This window comes from Littorina saxatilis, linkage group LG1, assembly GCF_037325665.1.
Source record: "Littorina saxatilis isolate snail1 linkage group LG1, US_GU_Lsax_2.0, whole genome shotgun sequence".
NCBI classification, from domain to species: Eukaryota; Metazoa; Mollusca; class Gastropoda; order Littorinimorpha; family Littorinidae; genus Littorina; species Littorina saxatilis.
In genome coordinates, this window is record NC_090245.1 from 22,187,221 (window position 1) to 22,212,405 (window position 25,185).

A 25,185-nucleotide genomic window follows, 5' to 3' on the forward strand; every position below is an offset into this window, starting at 1 on the left:
TCTTTGGGGCAGGGGTCTTCGCGGCCTCTTGCTTCTGTGGGCGTTTCTTCACAGCCTGCTTCATCGCTTTCGGCTCTTCCCCCTCAAGCTCCCTACACTCCTGCTTTTGAGGAGTTGTTGGGAAGTGAAGAGGAGAGTGAGTCGGAGGACGATAGGGAGGAGGATCAGGGTCGCCCTGAGGTTAACACTGATCCTCTACCCTTGCCGGTTTCTGATGGAACTTCCGAAGCTATGCTTCGTACTTTCCAACAGTACATGACAGACATCACGCGGCGTCTTGACGTCACGGATGCCTCTCTTAAGCGTCTGTCGTCTAGTGTTGACACACAGGACCTGGACCCGGGGTCTGAGGACGAGAGGCAGGAGGCTCGTCCTCGCACAGCTAGAAGGACGTTTGAACAGTTTCAGGACGTCCTTCCCTGAGACGCCCTCTCGTCCTTTGAGTCCGCTTCGGCCCGGGCGCGGGAGGCTCACGCCGCGTCTGCCGGCGGCTCGTTTTATGAACGATCCGTCCGCCGGCAATTCGCGTTCCACCCTAGTCTTAGTGCCACGGTGGAAGCGGCAGCACATCGCCTGAGGAGTACAGATTCACGTGCAAACGCGACCTATGTTCCTCGGGAGGACGCGGGTTCAGTGCCATGCTTTCCTTTGGGAGGCGCACCTCCACTGTTTCCTCGTGTCCAATCTGTTTCGTCCCTCCCTTTTCCCTTTGACTCTCGAACTCTCCCTTTCCAGACTTCGAGTGTTTAGGGTGGGGCTGACGGTGATGTGTTCGTTGGGGAGGTGCCTTCGGTCAAGAAGGTGGAACTGAGCTCTGCTTCGTTCCACAATCTTGAGGCCACCGTTTCTTCCACAGTCGAGGCCCAATCACAGGCCTTGACATGGATGAGCACGCTGTCCACACTGTTGAACCCTCCCGATCGGGCAGAGTCCGATTCCACTCGGGTCCTTGACACGGTTCGAGTGGATCGGGCTTTGCATGCCGTGCGATCGTGCGTGACGTCTGCGGCAGAATTGGCCATTGGAACACGGGTCCACTTTATTGGCCCTGTTCCGTGATCATTTTCTGCCTACTTCTATAGTGCCTCCGGATATGAGGAAGAGTCTGAGGAACACGTTTCCTCAGCCTTCTTCCCTCTTTCATCCGGACACTGTTCGTTCTGTGGTGGAGTCCACACGCCAGAGGAACACTGATTCTCTGATGGTTGGCCTCGCTGCTTCGGCGACGGCGGCGGGGAGTAAGAGAAGTGCTACAGTCACCTCCAGCTCCCAGCCTCAGAAGAAGAAGAGGAAGCCAGTTTCACTGCCTCCTTCTTCCTCCTCTTAGGCGCCTGTTGCGTTCCCAAGCAAGACGAAGGGTGCTCAGACAGGTAAGGGGAAGCACCACCACCAGGGGGGGTGGTCGCAAGCCTGCGCCTGCCCGCCAGCAGAATTTTCAGTGAGTCCCGGCCCTACGTTGACGCCCCCTCAAGTTGCCCCTCTTTCGTCCGTCGGTTCCCTTTTTCGGGCCCGCGGCATGTGGGGCAGACTGGTCTCCAACCAGTTTTTCTTGAGGGTGGTGTGGTCGGGGTTTTCTCTACCGCTGTCGTCACAACCTCCATTGTCCGCTCTACCCTGGACGTTTCCCCCCTCCTCGAGACCCTGCCAGATGGCAGGCTCTTCAGGACGAGGTGAACTCGTTGGTCGAGAAGAAGGCGGTCTACCCCCTTTCTCAGCCTTCTCGGGGGTTCTGCTCCCGCCTGTTCACCGTCCCCAAAAAGGACGGCCGGTTCAGGCCGGTGTTGGACCTCTCCACCTTGAACTTGTACCTTCACAGGTGCAAGTTCAAGATGGAAACCCCTTCGTCGGTCCGGTTGGTCATCCGGCCAAACGTTTGGGCCATGTCTGGGACCTCCAGGATGCTTACTTCCACATCCTGGTGGCCCCGGGGTACCGACATCTGCTCTGGTTCGTTTGGGAGGGCACAGTGTTCGAGTTTCGGGCCCTCCCATTCGGCCTGTCCTTGGCCCCTCTGATTTTCAACGGGGACAACAACACCACATGCTTAGCTTACCTTCGCCACCAGGGGGGCACCAATTCTCGGTCCCTCTCCCTGTTGGCGGAGGAGATTCTGCTCTGGTGCCAGACCAATCAGGTCCGGATGTCAGTCCAGTTCGTTCCGGGGAAAATGAACGCCCTGGCCGACATTCTCAGTCGGGGCGATCAGGTTCTCTCCACAGAATGGACCATCGCTCACAACGTTCTACAGCGTCTGTGGGCAAGGTGGGACCGTCCTCTGATCGATCGGTTCGCAACTCGATTCAGCGCTCGGCTTCCCAGGTACGTCAGCCCCTTTCGAGACATGAATGCGTTCCACTTGGACGCATTCACTCTCTTGTGGAGGCTCCTCGATGCTTACGCCTATCCCCCGACATCTCTGATTCCGAGGGTGCTGGCAAAATATCTGCAGGAACGACCAAGACTGATTTTGGTCGCGCCTTACTGGCCAACAGCTCCGTGGTTTCCAGATCTTCGCGGTCTCACCCACGTAGACCCTCTACCTCTGGATCTGGACGGGGGAGGTCTGCTCCAGCCTCGATCATGCCTCCCTCATCCACGTCCAGAGAGTCTGTGCTTGACCGCATGGCTCTTGTGCGCTCCAAACTGCTTGCACTAGGATTGCACAAGAGTTCAGTAGAGTTTTCCTTGAACGCTAAGAGGCGATCAACTAATCAGCTCTACGACTTACGCTGGAGAGCTTGGGCCACCTTCGCCTTGTCCAAGGGGATAAAGCCGCTTTATCCCTCAACACAGGACTTGGCCAACTTCCTGGTGGAAGTGTATCAAAAGAAGAGTCTTTCTTCTAAGACTCTTCTTGGATACAGATCTGCCATCGCTTCCACGATTGCGGCCGCTACTGGTCGCAGATCTGAACACTTGATCAGGTCCTCCCTCATCGCTAATGTCCTTTCGGGTATTAGCAATGCAGCGGTGTCTAAACCTCGGGTTTCATTTCCCAAGGGGGATGTCTTTCTGGTCCTCAAACTCCTGCGTAGCAATGAGTTTGAACCCCTGGCAGGCATCAGTATCAAGTTGCTGATTTTTAAGACTAATTGTTCCTCATCGCTTTAGCCACTTGCCGTAGACTCAGTGGTATTCAAGCTTTGAGTGGCCTGGACTTTGACATTGAGTTCACCACACAGCAGTGGTTGCCAGCATGGTCACGTCAGTCTAAGGTATGTTTCTTGGGTATATTTTCTTTTACGGTAGTACTGTTCGAAAATTGCCTGGGTATCTTAATCCTTGGATTTAAGTGATTTTGATTAAGGAGTTTAATACTCTACATATCACCCTCACACCACTCTGGTATTCTGTGCAAGAATAGTACTGTCGAGGTAAGTGTTATATTGACTGTAAGGCTTCTTTTTAAGCCTACTGTCTATATGATACTTACCGAGACAGTACTATTAGAGTTTCCCTCCCGCCTCCCCTCTTGATATGTTATGGGCTTTTTGAGGGTCTGCAGCTCATAAAGAAAGAGGACGCGCCACCTACATCCTGTAAGGGGGAAGCACTCGGACAGTGCTTGGGATCCACGGTGGCGCATGGTTATGGGAGATAATTGTACCCACTCAGCGTTTTGTCCAATTTTTTCGGCCTATAATAGATAATGTGCAAGAATAGTACTGTCTCGGTAAGTATCATATAGACAGTAGGCTTAAAAAGAAGCCTTACATTTTGAGTCACTTGAGAAAAAGTGACTATGTAATCGGTCAGTGTTAGTCTGTCCGGCCGGCCGTCCGGCCGGCCGTCCGTAGACACCACCTTAACGTTGGACTTTTCTCGGAAACTATCAAAGCGATCGGGCTCATATTTTGTTTAGTCGTGACCTCCAATGACCTCTACACTTTAACGATGGTTTCGTTGACCTTTGACCTTTTTCAAGGTCACAGGTCAGCGTCAAAGGAAAAATTAGACATTTTATATCTTTGACAAAGTTCATCGGATGTGATTGAAACTTTGTAGGATTATTCTTTACATCAAAGTATTTACATCTGTAGCCTTTTACGAACGTTATCAGAAAAACAAGGGAGATAACTAGCCTTTTCTGTTCGGCAACACACAACTTAACGTTGGGCTTTTCTCGGAAACTATAAAAGTGACCGGGCTCAAATTTTATGTGAACGTGACTCATTGTGTTGTGAATAGCAATTTCTTCCTGTCCATCTGATGCCTCATATAATATTCAGAACTGCGAAAGTGACTCGATCGAGCGTTTGCTCTTCTTGTTTGAGTATCACTTTGTTTTCCGAAATTTTTTCCAAAAATGTGTGATGACAAGCAATCTGAACATCATGTGGGGCTAGAAGATTGAGTTTGTATTGGCGATGATATAGACAGGTACATAGATTCTTACTGGATGGATGATGTTTTGCCTTGCAGTCATGAGAATTACAGGAGGGAGGAAGACATTGACTGAATGCTAGATTATAATATGGGCAACAAATGTATCACCTTTGTATGTTTTCTGTTTATTTGTGTTTTTTGTGTGTTGCTTTTGGGAATTTATCAAGATCTGATTATGTTTTTTAGTTTGGGGAAAATGAAACAAGTATTAAGTTAATTGGCTAATTCTCAGTAGCACAGTAGCAGAAGCTGATAAGTACTCATAAATGAGGAAGTTTGTTGGACAAAAACATTTCTATCAAGTTACGTAAGATGGAAAATGTGCATACTCAAAGGTAACAATTCAAAGATTTTAAACTTGTTATGTGCCAGTCTTGTGCTGAGAAAGTGCAGATCCTTTAGTAAAGAGTGGAAATACTGGTGTATGTAAGTGTTTAATGTAAATACTTTGTGTCTAATATGCGTGGATGTTGTAATTGAATGCATTTCTTGTGCTCAGCATACCTCATGTTGAAATAATTATGGATGCATCAACAAACATTGTTGTGCATTGGCATGTGTGAGTGTTGATGTAAATAGTGGAAGAGTTGCTTTATGTTGGATGAGTGGTGGAATAAGTGAGAATGGGTGCATAGTTCCAGCTTGTGAAAATCACTGTGAGAAATAAATTTGCTTTGTCGAGAGTGCAATTGATTTTACTGTTTTTCAGTTATCTTGAACAATCTCTTTCTATCAAGGAATTTCTGTATTGTTTTCATAAATTTATTGCTTCTTTTGTCTGTCCTTCTTTCACACTTTCTTTCTTTCTTTCTTTCTTTCTAAACTTATAAATAATAATTATTATTGTCATCATTTTCACGAGTTTTCATTCACAAACACCTGGGAAATAAATCTCATGTTTCCCATGCAATAAATCGAGGTGGTGAATGGGTTTGAGCTTTCAGGTGAAACGTGGATTGTCAAAGTAAAAGCCAATCAGGCTGATTGTTTGATGTGTGGAACCATCGCGGCTTTGGATTTGTGTTTCCGAGGACAACGATTGTAAGCATTCACTCTCAAAGACCCAATCAATGTTGACAATTACCGCGGCGACTCATGGTCAATTTGCAACTTATCTCTGTAATCGCAAAATCCACAACGAAAAGTCATAAACACTTAAAAAGAAAAGAAATATGCTCAACACTTACTGAACTCACACGTATGATCGCAGCTCTGTACATTTTCAGACTGGAAGAAAAGCGTCAACAAGCTACGTTTGACGTCACATACAAGGTTGACGTGTTATCTCGAGCTACTGTGACGATGCTTTGTGGCCCGGAGTTGGATTCTAAAAATTCGTCTCCCTGTGGGTTATTGTGCATTTTGTTGCACAACCAAAATGATGACAAAAACGATGTTTGGTGGCTTGTTGACAGACCAGCATTTTGTTGTTGGTCCTCGGGGAGCATATCGCCTTTCGTCTCATATTTATCAACCGCGGCCTTCGGCCTTGGTCGATAAAGATGAAACAAAAGACGATATGGTCCCCTTGGACCAACAAAAAAGCTGGTCTGTCAACAAGCCACCAAACATCTTATAATATCCCCTCCCCCCCCCTTCTACTTTCCTCCGTGAGTTAGTCCTTTCCTTCAGTGTTTTGTGCCAGTAGTTAATATCACCATAGGCTGTTGACACATGCCACCCACCTCTGTAAGTTAACAGCATCTGAAAGCGGTCTGTCACCTTGAATCAGTCCAGTTACATTCCTATGGGGTTCATCCACTTTTAACACCTCAAGCACACACACGTAAGCAGGTGCACACACATTACGCAAAAAGCATGCAGAGTAAAGTAAGAAAATGTTACTTAGCAACAGGAGTTGATCCCATCTCAGACGGGTGCAATGGCCTAGTGGAGAAGACACCGGCCCTTCAAGCAGAAGTTCGTGGGCTCGAATCCCGGCAGCGCCTGGAGGGTTAAGGGTGGCGATTTTTTCCGATCTCCCAGGTCAACTTATCACTGTCATGTGTAGACCTGCTAGTGCCTTATCCCCCTCCGTGTGTACACACAAGCACCGCAAGACCGGGTGCACACGGAAAAGATTGCGTAATCCATATCAGAGTTCGATGGGTGATAGAAACAAGAAAATACCAAGCATACACCCTTCTAAAGCGGCGTATGGCTGCCTAAATGGCGGGGTAAAAACTGTCATACGTACATGCAAAAACACGATGGAACATGGGAGTTTCAGCCAATGAACGAAGCTGAAGAAGAGGGAGAAGGAGATGACTTCTGGAAATTTATGGATGAAAAGGAAGAACAAAAACTGTTTACCTTCCCCCTGTCATGTACATGCTTTTGAACCAATGCTTTCAGTGATGCTTTGAGCTCCAGATGCTTTCAATATACATTTTGCAGACAGATGCCACTCGTAACTAGAAAAGAGCGGGGAATGAGGTAGCCTACAAGAGAACTTGTGAGTGGTAACAAGATATGAATTGTGCGCGCACAGTCTGTGATTAGGAGGTCGGTACTTGACTGAAGGTCAAGTGTTCAGTAAAACATAAAAGCAGAATAAAGCAAATTGAGTAAATGTAGTAAAAAGGAAAAACCCTACCCAAACCATTCTAATCAGTTATATAAAAGACAAACGAGTGAAAAACAAACAAACGAAACACAAAAAAACATCACCACAGAAAAAACAAACAAACAAAACATCGGTCTGATGTGGTTATCACAGCTGAAACCTAGCGCTATCCTTGGCAACCTATCATAATATTCAGGCCTTTTACCTGACCTCGTCCGTGTTACAGTAGGCTACCCTTACAGTACTGTGCTTGAACACTTGCCACGAGAGAGAGAGAGAGAAGGGGGGGGGGGGGGGGGTGGGGGTGGGGTGTTGGAAGGGAGGGAGAAATAGCGTGTATGTATAAGAGGTCGAGATAGAGAGAGAGAGAGGGAAAGTGTGTGTGTGTGTGCGTGCGTGCGTATGTCAGTATGTGTGTTCAGTACAACAGACTAAGCTCATTCAATGTTCACGACCGATGCAATGCCAGAACTACTATGATGCACTGAAATTCGGTCAGTTTAATCAGGTTAAACACAGCTATATATATATAGCTACTTGCTTGCCTCAAGACGGACTGTTTACTCAAAAACAACCACTGAACACTTTAATTCGTGCACTAGGCTTTCGCCAATATATAATCAGAACCGACGCTCCGCCGATAGAAAACTGCACAATAAGCAGGTCAGTCGACGCAACAATGCACAAAAATAACGCGCGGGGTTGACACGCACCTGTTTTATTGTTGTAATCACGCGTCGTCGTGACTAATGAGAAACGCACAGACTACCCTGTTTTTAGCCCACTGTATAGTCACCTCAGCTATTGTTATTTTTAGGAGCCGGCGAGAAACAGGATAAGCCCTGCAACTTAAGTTATACAATAAAGGCTCTATACAGTCTTTCGTTCGTTATTCTTGTGCACATTATTTTTTATTTTTGTTTGGAGCCGGCGAGAAACAGGATAAGCCTTGCAACTCAAGTTATACAATAAAGGCACTACAGTCTTTCGTTACTCTTGCATGTATACACACTATTTTGAACTTACAGTAAGTTTTGCTGTCATCAAAACAAAGAAAGATTTCGGGGAAAAGGGGGTGAGGTGGAGGGGGGGGGGGGGTGGGTTGGTCTACACCTTCTTGTTTTAGTTCTCAGTCTTTAAATTTTCTACAACATTTCAGCTAAATCCTTGCGAATATTCAATGCCATGTGTGAGAGAGAGAGAGAGAGAGAGAGAGAGAGAGAGAGAGAGAGAGAGAGAGAGAGAGGGAGAGAGAGAGAGAGAGAAAGAGAGAGAGAGAGAGAGAGAGAGAGAGAGAGAGGGGGGGGGATGCTTGACGAATGACTAACCAAACTAAAATTGGTTTGGTCAAATATATATATACAAAACTTGCGTCTTGAGTATTTGACGACTAATAACTTTTTGAGAAGATACGCTACTTCTGTTGTTGAATGTTCTTTTAAAAGGACTTTTATTGGTGGAAGGTATTCAATTGGCATTCTCTGCCCCGAACAACGTACGAGCCTCCTAGTTTAATGACGGCCTGTTTCCTAATAAGAAATTGCATAATTGCATTTATGTTTTTAACCATTTATAGTTAACGTTATACCTCTGTTGGGTTCGTACCCCGGCCGGGTCATACCTAAGACTTTAAAATTGGCAATCTAGTGGCTGCTCCGCCTGGCGTCTGGCACTATGGGGTTAGTGCGAGGACTGGTTGGTCCGGTGTCAGAATAATGTGACTGGGTGAGACATGAAGCCTGTGCTGCGACTTCTGTCTTGTGTGTGGCGCACGTTATATGTCAAAGCAGCACCGCCCTGATATGGCCCTTCGTGGTCGGCTGGGCGTTAAGCAAACAGAACAAACAAATACCTCTGTTGTATTTTTTTCCCCGCCTGCCATTTCCTATTTAGGCCTAACAATCCATCCGACTGTACTTTTCGGAACCCTTTCTTGAATTGAGGCTGCCATTACAGGAAAATCGCTACTTTGGCCCAAACACTGTCGTTCCAGATACACAGAGAAGGAAGTCAAATGACCATGCCCCGTTGATAGAAATCTTACTTAGTTTTGTCTTCGCCTGAACTATTCGCCTTTTCCTTCGAGACTCGGTGGGGCCAAAGAAGAGATTCCGCGATAAGGGACTTATGAAACGGGCAATGTTTTTTTTTATAATGATAATAATAATAATAATAATAAATGAGCATTTATATAGCGCAACATCATAACTTTAAAATTATGCTCTTTGCGCTTGACACATTTAAAATTAAAACACAGTTATACAAGCATTTACATCTACATTCATAGTCAACAACGCTGAATTAAAAGCATACACCATCAAACATACATTACAAAAAATTCTTCCACTAACTAAGTAATAAATTAAAAACATGAATAAAATAGGTAGTGAAAACAAGGAAATTACCAGCTGAATACCCTTAATCAAACAGAACATGTTATCAACAATTCTGAAAACAGCCCTTGATGTTTATATACATTATCACATTGTTTTGTTTTGTTATGTTATTTTCTCCAGTTTCAAAACTTGTTTTCAAAAGTCACGGTAGTACCGCTTTCAACCTTCAAGGCACGGACCTTCCTCATTCTGATAATCATCGCTCCACGGCTATCCGCGGCCAGTTATCTCTCTGACCGGACGCTAAATTCCTTCGCGAATCTATCAAAACAAGAATACAGAGTTATCTCCCATATGTTGTTCGCGAGCAGTGTTCGCGAGACGAAAATGATTGCAGATTGGCTGACTTCGACAGTGATCTCCGTTCTGTTCTTCACAGTTATGATAAAGACATCGTTCTAAGGTCAAAACAAGTCGAAATTTTCGGACTGCTGCCGGAAGGAGACCGTAATATCATGGTTTCATCACTGTCAACTGGTTACAGAAAAAATCGTCTGCTCCAGCGAGCGCCGAAACCAAACGGTTGATTATCACGTGACACTTTTGCCATATTTAGAGTTGTTTACACAGTAAATACGGCCGCGAAAAATAGCTCGCTTGAACCTGTCTTTCATATCAATTCCTTTGTAATTTAAAAATCACACAACACCATGAAAAATCATTATCGACGATCGCGAATCTGCTTATATCCATAACACATTACGAAAAGATCTAAATATGTAAAAAATCGATTTCCTCGCCAGACAAGGAAAACCAAGGCATCCTGTCAGGGATAGAATGAGACCCGAAGGGAAGTAACTCATTTTTTGACCTGAGTTCAGGATGGGACCTTCCTGTGAAAATAGGTCGGCTCACCATCTCAGATCTGGCCGGGATCAGTTTTACACGGGATAAGAACACCCCTCCACTCGGACACATACAAAACGTCAACACCCTGACTTCTTGCTGTGGTGAACTGGATTTTTTCTTTTTTGTGGCTTTTAATTAATTCCTAAAAAACTAAAAAATCCCACTTTGCATCGAGAGCATCCAGGGTGTTCAATGTTGGCCAAGTGTTGACCAAGTGCAGGGATAATAATAATAATAATAGTAATAATGATAATAATGCATAATATTTATAAAGCGCGTGTATCCAGGGTTGAAACCCTGCTCAATCACTGACGGAAAAACAATAACATAACATTATTTACATAGAGCTTAAACAATGACCACGAGTTGATTACTGGAAAATAAACCACGAGTGGGTATTTGCAGCCGCTTGGTAATTCACGAGTGTGCGGAGCACACGAGTGAATTACCAAGCGGCTGCAAATACCCACGAGTGGTTTATTTTCCAGTAATCAACGAGTTGTCATTGTTTAAGCTATTTATACAACGACCAACACGGGTCGAACATGCAGTCATGCAGACGACATTTTGTAGGCAATTTCATTTCAGCCTAATCACTCAGAGTGTCAAATGCGCGTCATTCAAATAGTCCCTATTCTTTTACTTTATTCTTAGTCTCCGACTCGTCGGCATTATACTTGTCTCGTCTAAATATCGGACCCCATTGCTACGATTAAAACACAATAGCGTTTATATAGCTATTCTAACATTACATTCTGAGTTAAAATCATGTTTTTGTCAGCAGCAAGGACCAGAATGGTCCATGTCGTTGATTGCAGACGACGGTTCCCTTTCCGCATGAAGCCACGGAAATAACCGAACATTGAAAAACCCACGGACATGTATTACGGAGAAAACTCGGGATAACCGGATGTTTAGCATTACGTCAATATGCTAGGAATCCTATGACGTCATGACGTATCATACTTGCCTACGTAGATTGTATACATGTTCGAAAGTCTGACTGTTGTGAATTCGCGTGGTGAAGACTGCGGTAAATCTGTAGATGATAAGAGAACAAGGATTGTCTCAGAAGAAACGACTAAATGTTTCAGACCGGAAACTTCATTTCAACATTGCACTATATAATGGACGTTCTATGTGACAGGAGAGTTTGCTGATTTTGTGTTAAACATTGGAGAGATCGTCTGCTAGAATCAGAGATAGGTCGCTTCAGATTGCAGCTTCTGGAAATTTGCAAGGTTTGTTGCCTGTTAAAGAACTGGATTTTACACGTAATGTATGTCATGTACAGTAAGCAACAACAAAAACACACACAAAGCAAATGGCATTGTCTGTCGACTAGGCATACACGTCAGCCATTGTTGTTACAGTTTTGAGTCAACATTGTACGTATTCTTCCGCAACAGGGTCCAATCATCTGGGTTTCAAATGTTCTAAAAATAAATTCTAGTGTTGATTATTTTTTAGCCCTCTTTATTCTTACTTCGAATAATCCACGTGTGATTTTGGGGTTTAATCAAAGTAGTTCGTTCTAATTTCTCACTTGTCTAAAAATAATCAACTAGATTTAATCCACCCCTCGGTTGCATTGCAGGAGTTGTATAAAGTGCAATCACACATATATATATATTTATACAACTCCTGCAATGCAACCGAGGGGTGGATTAAATCTAGTTGATTATTTTTAGACAAGTGAGAAATTAGAACGAACTACTTTGATTAAACCCCAAAATCACACGTGGATTATTCGAAGTAAGAATAAAGAGGGCTAAAAAATAATCAACGCTAGAATTTATTTTTAGAACATTTGAAACCCAGACGATTGGACCCTGTTGCGGAAGAATACGTACAATGTTGACTCAAAACTGTAACAACAATGGCTGACGTGTATGCCTAGTCGACAGACAATGCCATTTGCTTTGTGTGTGTTTTTGTTGTTGCTTACTGTACATGACATACATTACGTGTAAAATCCAGTTCTTTAACAGGCAACAAACCTTGCAAATTTCCAGAAGCTGCAATCTGAAGCGACCTATCTCTGATTCTAGCAGACGATCTCTCCAATGTTTAACACAAAATCAGCAAACTCTCCTGTCACATAGAACGTCCATTATATAGTGCAATGTTGAAATGAAGTTACCGGTCTGAAACATTTAGTCGTTTCTTCTGAGACAATCCTTGTTCTCTTATCATCTACAGATTTACCGCAGTCTTCACCACGCGAATTCACAACAGTCAGACTTTCGAACATGTATACAATCTACGTAGGCAAGTATGATACGTCATGACGTCATAGGATTCCTAGCATATTGACGTAATGCTAAACATCCGATTATCTCGAGTTTTCTCCGTAATACATGTCCGTGGGTTTTTCAATGTTCGGTTATTTCCGTGGCTTCATGCGGAAAGGGAACCGTCGTCTGCAATCAACGACATGGACCATTCTGGTCCTTGCTGCTGACAAAAACATGATTTTAACACAGAATGTAATGTCAGAATAGCTATATAAACGCTATTGTGTTTTAATCGTAGCAATGGGGTCCGATATTTAGACGAGACAAGTATAATGCCGACGAGTCGGAGACTAAGAATAAAGTAAAAGAATAGGGACTATTTGAATGACGCGCATTTGACACTCTGAGTGATTAGGCTGAAATGAAATTGCCTACAAAATGTCGTCTGCATGACTGCATGTTCGACCCGTGTTGGTCGTTGTATAAATAGCTTAAACAATGACAACTCGTTGATTACTGGAAAATAAACCACTCGTGGGTATTTGCAGCCGCTTGGTAATTCACTCGTGTGCTCCGCACACTCGTGAATTACCAAGCGGCTGCAAATACCCACTCGTGGTTTATTTTCCAGTAATCAACTTGTGGTCATTGTTTAAGCTCTATATATCAATTTCAATGAATAATACATTGCACTAGGGCCCAAAAGAAAAAATATGTCTGTTTCCAGTAACATCGCCGAAAAAAATAGGGTCGGTCGGTCGTTTTTTTTAAATTTTTTGATTTTTTTATATAAACCTTTTTCTTACGTTTTGTTAACGTCTTTTTACGTCTTTTTTTTTCCCGGCGTCATTGGCCGCCATGTTTTTTTCGCGTGACGACGGAAACGGGAGGTAAGTCTCTTCGATTGTGAAGTCCGATCGACCGATTACCTCCCGGTTTTTTGTGTGTTTTTTTGTGTGTGTGTGTGTGTGTGTGTGTGTGTGTGTGTGTGTGTGCGAAAAGCGAAAAAAAATCTTTAGGGTCGGCGCTTAAAAATAGGGTCGGTCGGTTTACCGGAAACAGACATATTTTTCTTTTTGGACTAGTATGCATTGTCACAAACACACGCGCACACACACATATGAACACCGGCATTGCATTATGTTATCCCATGCAAAAGCCTGGCCAGTTCTGTGACTGTAAGTCGAACTGTTTACCCGGGAAGGAGTATGTCTTTAACAGTATTGAAACAATCGAATATAGAAAATGCATGTCGCCTCTTTAATGCATTAAACCGTGCTCATCGGACAGTACAAGTACATTGCTTTAACAGTTCAACAACGATCCATCTCGCAAATCGCTCTACAAATATGAACAAGGCTTTTGCATGCAGATCTGTGGACTTGAAAGATTAGCGCAGCTGTAGACTGACGGTTTTGGGTTTATTCTAATCCACCCGACAGGCCCACCCTTTTCCTTCCACTGCCATTCTCTGCGTGGTTTCAACACCCGCCCGTTTCTCACTGCAGTGGGGGTATTTGTTACTGAACGGAACGCGACCTGCTGCCAATAAGTTTGCCGATGGATCAGTTATCGATTTCGCTTTCCGCTGATCGACCTATAAGGTCGGTCGCTCGTCCGGGGGGTTATTGCTGGTGATAAGCCAAGAACAAACAGTCCTTCTGCGGCGCGCCATACTGCGTATCCCATGTCAGTCTCGGCTTGTTAGGGGCAGGTGGGCGTGGGGGTGGAGGTTGGATTTAACATTAAGCGTTTTTGTGAGTAGAAATGGGGTGGGGTGCGTGGGGGTTTAGGGTGGAGTAAATGCAATGGAAATCTCCTATTAAGACTCCAAATTTAAGACTCCCTCCCTTTTTAGTCCCCGTTTTCTCAGATTTTCTGTTCATATCCTCTGTAAATTTGCCCCAAATTTAGGACTTTTTAAAACCGGAGTTTCACAGATTTTTTGAGGTCTTAAAAGGGGGGTTCCACTGTAGCACGATGACAGGTAAGTACATACAGATGTGTTGGATTTGCCCCTGACATGATTGTGTGTGTGTGTGTGTGTGTGTGTGTGTGTGTGTGTCAGTGTGTGTGTGTGTGTGTGTGTGTGTGTGAATGTGTGTGTGTCACGGTCTGTGTGTGTGTTAGTGTGTGTGTGTGTGTGTGTGTGTGTGAGTGAATGTGTGTGTGTGTGAGTGTGTGTGTGTGTGTGTGTGTGTGTGTGTGTGTGTGTGTGTGTGTGTGTGTGCGTGCACAGAAGGGTGGACGACCAGAGTCAACATTTTGAAATAGAAAGACAAACAAAAGTGGCAGTTTTCCCATCTATATTATTCGTTAAGTGAAAGGGATTCATTCATTGACTTGTTTATATTAATATACTGAAACTTCAAACAATTCAAAAATAAAGAAAAAAATAAGGGGGAAAAAACACAGAAGAAAAAATCAACAGAAATACAAACAAGCAACACGCGTTTAGTTCAGACCAAAGAACTCAGGGAAAAAAACAAAACAAACGAACGATAGGCTGCAGGTTTGTCAGCAAAACGGGTGCAAGTCAGCTTTTAAATTTGTTTGCTTTTTATGCCGACTTTAAAATTCGGTTGGGGTAGTTTGTGGTGCTATGCTCCTGGAGTCTTCACGTAGGAGGTTAATTCCCTCAGGTCTCAAGTATTTAAAGGGTCTTTTACGGTTATTTTGTCGCAATAATGCCCACTGTTACCTGTTAAAATTGAACAGTGGAAGGATTGTAGCTATTGGTGTGCTTTTGCGGACTTATTTTGGGATGTAGATGTTAACTTCAGTTCCAATCTCTGTTTTTAAACTCTTTCGCTGTCTGTCTCTGTCTTTTTTAGTGTGTGTGTATGTGTGTGTGTCAGTGTGTGTGTGTGTATGTGTGCTTGCGTGCGAGCGTGCGTGCAAGCGTGCGTGCGTGTGTGTGTCGTGAGTGTGTGTGTGTGTGTGTGAGTGCGTGCGTGTGTGTGTGCCAGTGTGTGGTGTGTGTATCATGTGTGTGTGTGCCCGTGTGGAAGTGACCGCACGTGCGAGCGCGCGCGCGTGTGAGAATGTGTGTGTGTGGTGGTTCGGTGTGTGTGTGTGTGTGTGTGTGAGTTTGTGTGTAACAACGATCGTGACTTTAGCTAGGTAATAAACACTTATCACCCGGTGAGTCAAGTACCGTACCAACAAGTCAGTTCGGCCCAAGTTCATGAACAGCATGTAACACCCTCGTACCCTGTCTCAAAACTAGCCACTCAGAATTACATACAAGCCAGTGTTCCAAACGTCACAGCGACAAGCAGTGCTTTGTTTGCTCTAAATGTTCATTTGCCAGTCGAACGCATTTCTCCCCGCTTCACTCCAGCGAGCTTTGCCGTCGTTGACCCCGAGAGGCGTCGCGTGTCACCATAGCAGCACGCGCCGGTACGCCAAATTCATGCGCCGTCGAAAGTAGGGTTAGACTTTTGGGGATCAAGTTCAGGCGCTCAGTATTGTGCTGAAGTTTGACCGGAGAAGGATATTTGTTTTTTTCACCAAGGTTTAAGTTTAAGAAATCATGGCTGGTAAAGGAGCGCCCCCGCAACAAGGAAAAGCCGTGGCTGGCTGTAATTACGTCGCGATTGACCAGATTTGGTGAGTACCGAAATGATCGTCTGCTCATTTTTTCCATGGAAGTGTGAGAGCGGCCATGTTAGGAGGTAACTCTCTCTCTCTCTCTCTCTCTCTCTCTCTCTCTCTCTGGCCTAAAACTGAATAAACTTTCGTATTCGTATTCGTATTCTCTCTCTCTCTCTCTCTCTCTCTCTCTCTCTCTCTCTCTCTCTCTCTCTCTCTCACTGATACACACACACACACACACACGCACACACACTCTCTCTCTCTCTCTCTCTGTCTCCTTGTCCCTCTCTCTCTCTCTCATTAAATGGTACCCAAAACCCCCACCACCCGCTCGACAAAATGGAGTTTTGTCACTATGTATAAAATAACATTTTAAACATCGTTTGTCTGGGAAAGATAAACTCAGCCAGTGCGCGAACCGTTGATCAACGTTGTTTTTTGTTTGTTCAATTTATTTCGTAATTTCTTGTTTACCTGCTGCCAGTATAACTTGATTGTCAAACTTGACTGCTATAATATGTAAGGGTGTAAACGGTAATACAACTTCGGTCCCTCTGAATTCCTTTTACTTTTTTTTTCGCTCACTCAGAGTTTCTCTGTCTGTCCGCTGTCTGTCTGTCTGTCTCAGTTCCATCCTGTCTGATTGTCTGTCTGTCTTTCTCTCTCTCTGGTTGTGTGTGTATGTGTGTGTGTGTGTGTGTGTGTGTGTGTGTGTGTGTGTGTGTGTGTGTGTGTCTCCGTCTCTCTCTTTCTGTATGGAGTCACTTTTCCCAGACTGCATCGAGTTCGCAAAACAATGTTACAATTTTGAATTATATTTGAAAAAGCTTGGAATGCAATCTTTTTCAATAATTATGTTATTGTAGAAATGATTCATTGTCCCGTTACACACCGAGACAGGACGATCAGGTTTCGCATGACATATTGTTATAGGGCTGTTGAGATGGCTAACTTTTATTTTACGCATACATCTCCTTGTAATATCATACATTACACGCAGACAGAGATGTGTGTGTGTGTGTGTGAAAGCCTCGCACGTTATCAGGTTTCGCATGACATATTGTTATAGGGCCGTTGAGATGGCTAACTTTTATTTTACGCATACATCTCCTTGTAATATCATACATTACACGCAGACAGAGATGTGTGTGTGTGTGTGTGAAAGCCTCGCACGTTATCCGAAAAGAAACGGGCAAGTGCCTGATTATCATCGGGAATGCGCGTAAAATATAGGTAATGCCGTTTGTCGATTTTGTCTCCTGTACTTTTTTTTAACATAAAACCCCAGTAAAACTCAAACACTTTGAGATTGTAAGACTTGAAGAAAAAGAGCTAGGGAATTGGGGAGGCGTTACCAAAACCTAAGAACATGCTTGAAGTTACCAGCATTAAACTTAGTTTAACAGTAGAAACACAGACCTCTGTACTATTTTATAACAATTCGCAATGGAACGTTCATACAAGTTTACTTGGTCTGTAAAAAACAGACGTCTATTATAGTCTCAATGGAACCTTTGTGCCAGCTAACCTTTTCGAGAAAAGCTTTCAGCGAGGGAGAATTGGGAATAGGAGAGTGCGAACGTGACAGTTCATTCGTTAAAACGATATTTGTATTTGATAGACGCTTGTGACTGAATGAAGTTATTGAACGGACCAGACGCCCTCTGAAATGTATGCGGTGTGAATGAACACCTATCGCCTTTCACTGACAAAAAGTGTGCACAATGGACCTTTCAGTTACGCGTTTGAAAGGCAAAGAAATCTGTTATGAGTTGTTCAAATTGAATTGCAGTTTAAGAGGTTTTCTTATTGTTGAGTAGCTAGGTAGAGCTGTTTAACCGATCTGTCTGTCTGTCTGTCTGTCTGTCTTACACCAAACACACACACACACACACACACACACACACACACACACACACACACGTGCATATGCGCAATCCCATATAATTATCTCCGTCTCTATATCTTTCTGCCTATAGATGCAGCCTGTCTGCCTGTGTGTCTGTCTACCCGTCTGTCTTGTCTCTCTCTCTGATCTCTCTCTCTCTCTCTCTCTCTCTCTCTCTCTCTCGATATATATATATATCTCTCTCTCTCTCGCACACACACACACCCACCCACCCCCACACACACGCACACATACACACACAACCACACACACACACACACACACACATGATCAATCCCACACACACACGCACACACACACATGATACGCGCGTGCACTAACGCACGTTCGATGTGTGTTGCGGCGATAATATGGACAAACTACTGTCATTACGAGACAGCGCTGAAAGTCCACAAAATGGGGCACTCGCCTTTGGCTGGTACTTCTCATAATTTACTAGCCAGAGAGCACATTTTACTCGCCAAACCAACCATTTGTTTCAGCAACTTTGCTCGCCTTTGGCGAGTAGATAAACATTTCTACTCGCCATTTACAGATTTCTAAAGTAAAATACTCGCCATTTTCAGGCCTGCGAGATAGACTGCACTTTGCTCATTTTGCATTTTGTGGCATATAATAATTCTGTTTTATTGATGGGCAATCATGTGATACTCATTGTACATTTAGTGTACTTGCATTGGCTAAGGCTTATATCAATGAGCCATGGAATAATGTTTCAGCAATTCACAGGAATCTATACTTTTGTTTTTCGGTTTAGAACCTCACGTCAAGTTGAGAAGCGCCAATTTAGGTAAACCCAGGTAATGCTTTGTTTACACATATTGCCTGACAGTGAACAGGTTAAGACAGTTACCTGGCGGGGGAAGGCTTTGAAAACTGTAGCTACTGTAGGCATTTCTTTTTCAATTTAAAGTGTTCCTCACTGATACCTTCCTTCTTGTGTAAAAGATCATTTAAACTACGGCAGACCTGCCCAGGCTTTTACACGGCATGAGAATATCCTTCCGCCTGGACGATCACCAACAAATCAACAGTCTGGCTGCTTCATGTGTTGTGTGGGAACTATGTTTTCTAAATCAATATCGCAGGTTGATAAAGGTATCAATTGCAAAATTAACAACTAAGACACACATACACACAAAATGGACCTGCGTACCCTTTGTGATCGGACTTTTTTGTGTGTGCCTTGATATTGCCTTGAATAAGTGGCTTTTTGTCTTGAAATTGCCTTGAATTAGTAGCTTTTTGTGCCTTGAAATTGCCTTGAGTTAGTGGCTTTTTGTGCCTTGAATTAGTGGCTTTTTGTGCCTTGAAATTGTCTTGAATTAGTGGCTTTTTGTGCCTTGAATTAGTGGCTTTTTGTGCCTTGAATTAGTGGCTTTTTGTGCCTAGACATTGTCTTGAATTAGTGGCTTTTTGTCTTGAAATTGCCCTGAATTAGGAGATTTTTCAGAAATTGATTCAACTCGCTGTTTTCACAGGAAGGAAGTGTGCCTTTAATTTTCGGCATGTGTCTAAATGGGTAGATGCTCTTATCGCACAAAGAAGTCTGTGGTGGTGTGCATAATGCATCTTGGTTTTCACGGAAAGAAACTTCCTAGAGCCACCGAGTCGGTCAAGAAGAAGCCTGGGGCTACGCTAGTGAACTGACTGGAGACAGTCTCCTCCATTTACAATCTCTTTGGATCAGGTTCAGATTGACGGCCGCAGTAAAAGTTTGATGTGTGTTCTGTTGTTGCAGCGCAATTTAAAATGCACGCCATGATTTGAGTTCGACCTGAGCCTGTGTCAATAATGAATGGAAATGCTAATTACGCATGGTAAACTTGCACGACCCCTTCGTGGGAGGGATCGTACCACCCTCCTCCATCCTTCAAGATTCCTTCCTTCCTTTAAGCACACACAAAAAGAAGAAGAAGGAAACAAAAAGAAAAAAAGTGAAGTTATTGTTGAGGTAACTTGTCGGAAAAAAATAGGGTGGGCTGGGCAGGTATAGGTAACTGTAAATGTTTGTTTTTTGGTATGCGCTCAAGTATAGTAAGTCTGTGGCCAGTTCGTTCTTTCTGCGTAGTGTGTTGGTGCGAGGGTTGGGTGATTTTTTTTTCCGAGTAAAAAACAACATTTTGTTTGATTGTTTGTTGGTTTGTTTCTTTTTCTTTTTGTGCGCTTAAAAAAAGTTTAGGGTCAGCAGGAAAAATAGGTTAGGTGAGATAACCGTAACTACACAGGTGGTTTTTTTTACGCCTTATAAATCACAATGGATTTGTTTAGGCTTTTACGTTGGATGATAGCATCCTTCCACTTGGACTATTACCGACACTCTACACCCTGGCTGCTGCCTGTGTGAAGTAAGCATTTTCTTGCTGAAGTAATTTAATAGCTAGGTCCAAATATCTACAATATTAACTTAGCACAGAATTCCCACTTTGCAAAGTGAGCATTAAGGCTGCTGATTTTTGGTTTAATTCCCAAGTGTAAAATTATATGTTTTTTAGCCATGTAAAACGTGAGCTTGGAGAGATTTGTGGTGGTATAGGCTACCTTATTTTCTACACTGTAATTCAGTGGTAGGTTCTTTACGTCCCGTCAGCCTATTTGACTATTCGAGATCGATTCAACTTTCGTGTTTAAAACTTTTATCAATAATGCAAGGTCCATCACAGTAAATTGAAGAAGGTTCTAACAGGACCGCATAAATATTATCTTGTCACATTTGTTTTTTTCAAATCTTGTTATAGGGCAATTCCAAAAAAAATGCTCACCTAAGCCTGAAATTCAAAATGGAATTGACGGATTTTTCACTGTACATATGCCATGAGAGATGTTTACAGTTACTCATACCGTTCATCGTTTGCCTCTTATTCACTCCCCTTGCATGCCGCCATTTTGTTTTTGATGCCATTTGGCGGGAACGCGCCGTGTCAGTGAAGTCAATTTATGACAACATTTAAGAATGTCATCGCGTGTGCTAGTTTTCATTGTTTTGGTTTCAAAAATTAGTCAAAGTTGCTAGAGAAGCCTTAAACTATCGTTTGATCTGTTTTTCAAATATCTTTTGATAATACTTTTTGAGATATATTCGAAACATTTTCCACCCCAAAATGGTGCCACGTTAGTGACGTTTTGGGTATAAAAACTTTTTGCGGCGATGAACCGACCGGTTGATTTATTTCTTTTATGGAGTTTTCTTAGCTTTTCAATGGAGGAGTCCAACCATGTGATTTGTGTTTGTTTGTCCCCATTTTGTTGTGCACAAAGTGCGTCACTGACGTGGCACTGTTTTGTAACGTCTGTGGCATGTTGGTTCCATGTGTACTTGTTACTGGCAGATTTTAACAAATTTCTTTGTGAGATTCTTTTATTTTCTAACTCAGGTAAACACAGTTGTTACTGGAGAAAGCTGAGCACAAAAAGGAGAGCATTTGGCCTTTATTTTTAATTTTTAGTGCAATTAAACCGAGTGATTTGTAGGAGGTATGATCCCCCAAAAATGATCAAAACGCTTTTATAACTGTTTCAGGTAACTGATCATCTTAAGTAATATATAAATATTGATCTCCTTAAAAAAATTAAAAAAATAAAAAATCTTGTCCGGGGGGACGTCCCAGAATAAAAACTTCAGAGAACATTGGAACCTCCCTTTTAAGACTCCCTCCTTTTTAAGACCTTGTTTTCTCAGACTTTCTGTTCATAATATATGTACTGAAATTAACCCCCGTTTTAAGACTCCCTCCTTTTTGGCTCACGTAAGTGTAGCCTATGCGATGCTAACTTTTGTCTGTCTGTGCGTGCGTGTGTGCGTGTGTGATAGAAACTTTAACATTTGACTGAACACCGAAATACTAATTTTACCGGGTTATTATCCAAGCAACAGCTTCAAAGTATTGAAGCAATGATCAACATTTCGTCGGCACGTATGTAGATAAAGTGTGTATCCAAAGAAAACGGGTGGTGGTGGGTTTGGGGGGGGGGGGGGTAAAAACAGGTGACTGGTTTGTGTTGTGTGTGGTATGTAGACCAGGTCAGGGGTCAAGGTTAGGTCAGATCGCGTCAGTGAAGGATTGTGGTACAGTTCTCACCCAGCTGCAGTTCGCCGATTCTCGGAAGACGATTTCACATTGTTCGGTTTCGTAGCGGCTCCAGAAAAAATAGATAAAGAAGATACCAAAGGAGATTTCATACAGGTTGATCTGCATGTAGCGTGTTTTCAGTGTCTGCGCGAGGAAGCGCTGTCGAAAGGGCAGTGTCGATCTCAGTGGCAGTCGTGTCCCCGTAAGTAGGCTACAGACAGACATATCTAGATCTAGCGTCTCCCACTCTTGCACCGTGTCTATGCTTACTGTATGTGTATGTGTGACGGAGTGATTGAGTTTGTGTTACTGTTTGTCGATTTCTGACGGGAGCCTTGAAGGCTTCGCCTTGTTTTCTCAGACTTTCTGTTCATAATATATGTACTGAAATTAACCCCCGTTTTAAGACTCCCTCCTTTTTAAGACCTGATTTTCTTGGATTTTTGAAGGTCTTGGAAGGGGGGGTTCCACTGTATCTGCACTGTAGTATTAGCAACGAAGTTGTTGTAGGTCCACACAATTGATCATTTGAGTGACAATGGTCTTAAGTTCATCGCAACCAAAACAGCAGCGCAGGTCCTCACCAATCATTTACACGGGAAAAGAGGTACATGTACCTTTAATGATGTCTTCACCAATCATTCACATTGGAAGGAATCGAGGTACCTTTAATAATGTCTTCAACAATGTCGAAGAGAGGTTGCAAAGTTCTACGACTGATTGACTTAATAATCAAGGTACATTAGATTCGGGTTGTACGCTCTTCGTAGCCTATGTATTGAGGTCCACGCAGACGAAACGAAATCTGATATATTGTTGACTACCTATAAACACAAGACAAGACGGTCGCCATTCTGTTTATTGTTATTCAAAACAGTTCTAGGCTCTGTTGTACTATATTCACTGTGAAGAAACTGTTCAGATTACTGCACAAAATGTGGCGCAATTAAGATAATTATCCAGACCGTGTCGCTGATACTGTTCGTTTGTAAGTCCTTAGCGGTTGACTGCACGCATGTGTAAGTAAACAGGCTGATTAGCTTTTGGTGTTCCAAGTGAGCAAACAAACCAGAAGGGATTACTCAACTTACACCGCCGTAAAAAGCCCAGCAAACAAGATGTTTACTGAAGAGAAAGGCTGCTTCATTTTCGCAAGAAAGCAGAGTCAAAGTGAATTGTTGTTCGATTTAGGTATGTTGTTATACCTCGCATATCGTATACTAGATGAATACCCGCTTCAAATAGAGCCGGCTATGCCGGGTGTATGCCGGCTTTGCCGGCGCACCGCACGGAGGAAGGGAGATAAACGCGGCTGAAAACACTGGAGAAGATAAGTAAGAGTTACTGGGAATGGATCCAGAGAAAATCCAAAATCGGTTCAGCGCTGCGCGCTGAGAGCACGTGTTGAAATATCTCATCGATGAGGTTGTGTCCGGGGTGTAGCTGAATACGGTCTCCAAATTTGAAAAAGATCCACCGAGAACTTTGGCCGTGCATCGCGGACACACACACACACAGACATACAGACACAAGTCGTATATATATATATAAATAGATACGGGGTATATAGGTTTCAGTCTGTCTATCTCTTAAGACTTGTTTGATTGTAATTCGTTTGCTTCGGAAAGCGATTATTATTATTAAGTTGTTCCGTTTCCTTTTTGAAGTGTGTGTGTGTGTCAGTGTGTGTGTGTGTGTGTGTGTGTGTGTGTGTGTGTGTGTGTATGTGTGTGTTTGTGTGTGTGTGTGTGTGTGTGTGTGTGTGTCTGTCTGTCTGTCTGTCTGTCAGTTCTCAGAGGACAAAGGTGACAAACACAAACAAACACGAAAAAACAAAGCAGCCACGCGGGTTAAAGGCACAGTAAGCCTCCCGTAAACCATCACAGATACTGTCAGGCTTTTAAACACAGTACAATAACACCCTTCCATTTGAACGCTCACCAAACGGGAACATCCTAGGTGCCCTACGTAAAGAGCGAGCAATTTTCAAAGAATTTATTTTTGCGTGGTTTATCTTACCCCTGAGCCATCGTGAACCCGTGTGATCCAGTTTCCCTTTTTCACAATGCAGTCGTCAGTTTGTAATTTGAATGCGGCTCGCTGTGAGCTTATCTGCAATAGCACGTTATTATGTACCTCTGACTTTTCACAAAACAAACGAATGTGGTTCATAAGAACTCTAGCGATGGCTTTTGACTGCCTATAAAGGCGCCGTCTGCTACGAAAACCACGACCTTGCGTGACCCTGCTTCCGGGCTTTTCTTTTTTCAAACTTTCAAAACTTCGAATTGTACTGATCTTGTCTTGATGAAAAAATAATTCTTTTATGGTTTAAGAATGTTTGTGTAACAAGCTGTCAATTTATTATTTAGATTTTAAAAGTTAGGTCTAGCGCCAAAACGCACCACGGTCCGATTCATTCTGATAATCATCGCTCCACGGCTATCGCCAGTTGAAGGGAAGTAACTCATTTTTGACCTGAGTTCAGGATGGGTCCGATTGTGATGGAGACAATCCGAAAAATTAATTCTTTGAAAATGTCTCGCTCTTTACGTAGGGCACCTAGGATGTTCCCGTTTGGTGAGTGTTCAAATGGAAGGGTGTTTGTACTGTGTGTAAAAGCCTGACAGTATCTGTGATGGTTTACGGGAGGCTTAGGCCTACTGTGCCTTTAAGCATTGCCAACAGAACAAATCGATCACGACTTCTATCCCTGTCACTGCACTGAAGTGGGCCTTTTCTAAGCAAATAGGCCAACTCGTTTGACTGCTTGGAGCAAACCAACCGTGACAAATCGACACTGGATCGATCTGTTCAGAAGTTCTCGAAAAATCAAGGTGAGGTATCGGCAAAGCTAACGAGATCAAGTGCGACGGTAATAAAGCCGTGTTGCGTTTTGTAGAGCCGGTAGACTTTTGTTGCTCTTTGTCAAGAGCCAGTGAGGGGGGGGGGGGGTGTGTGTGTGTGTGTGTGTGTGTGTGAGAGAGAGAGAGAGAGAGAGAGAGAGAGAGAGAGAGAGAGAGAGAGAGAGAGAGAGAGAGAGAGAGAGAGAGAGAGAGAAGCTGACAAAGAGTTTACAAGAGCTCAGCTCAACTCAACTCTTAGATCTTTTTGAGTCAAACACACACACACACACACACACACACACACACACACACACACACACACACACACA

General features: G+C 43.4%; 2 protein-coding genes across 3 annotated transcripts in view; one reads left to right on the forward strand and one right to left on the reverse strand.

Annotated features, from left to right (window-relative positions):
- LOC138964636 (uncharacterized) overlaps positions 1 to 25,185 on the reverse strand; it is a 546,641-nt gene that overhangs the window by 492,812 nt on the left and 28,644 nt on the right. The window lies entirely within an intron of this gene.
- On the forward strand, positions 15,675 to 16,047 carry LOC138961898 (ciliary microtubule inner protein 1-like; the record flags this gene model as incomplete). Its single annotated transcript, XM_070333608.1, is given in 1 exon segment — positions 15,675 to 16,047. A coding segment is annotated over 1 exon segment (78 nt), but the record flags the coding sequence as incomplete, so codon positions are not given.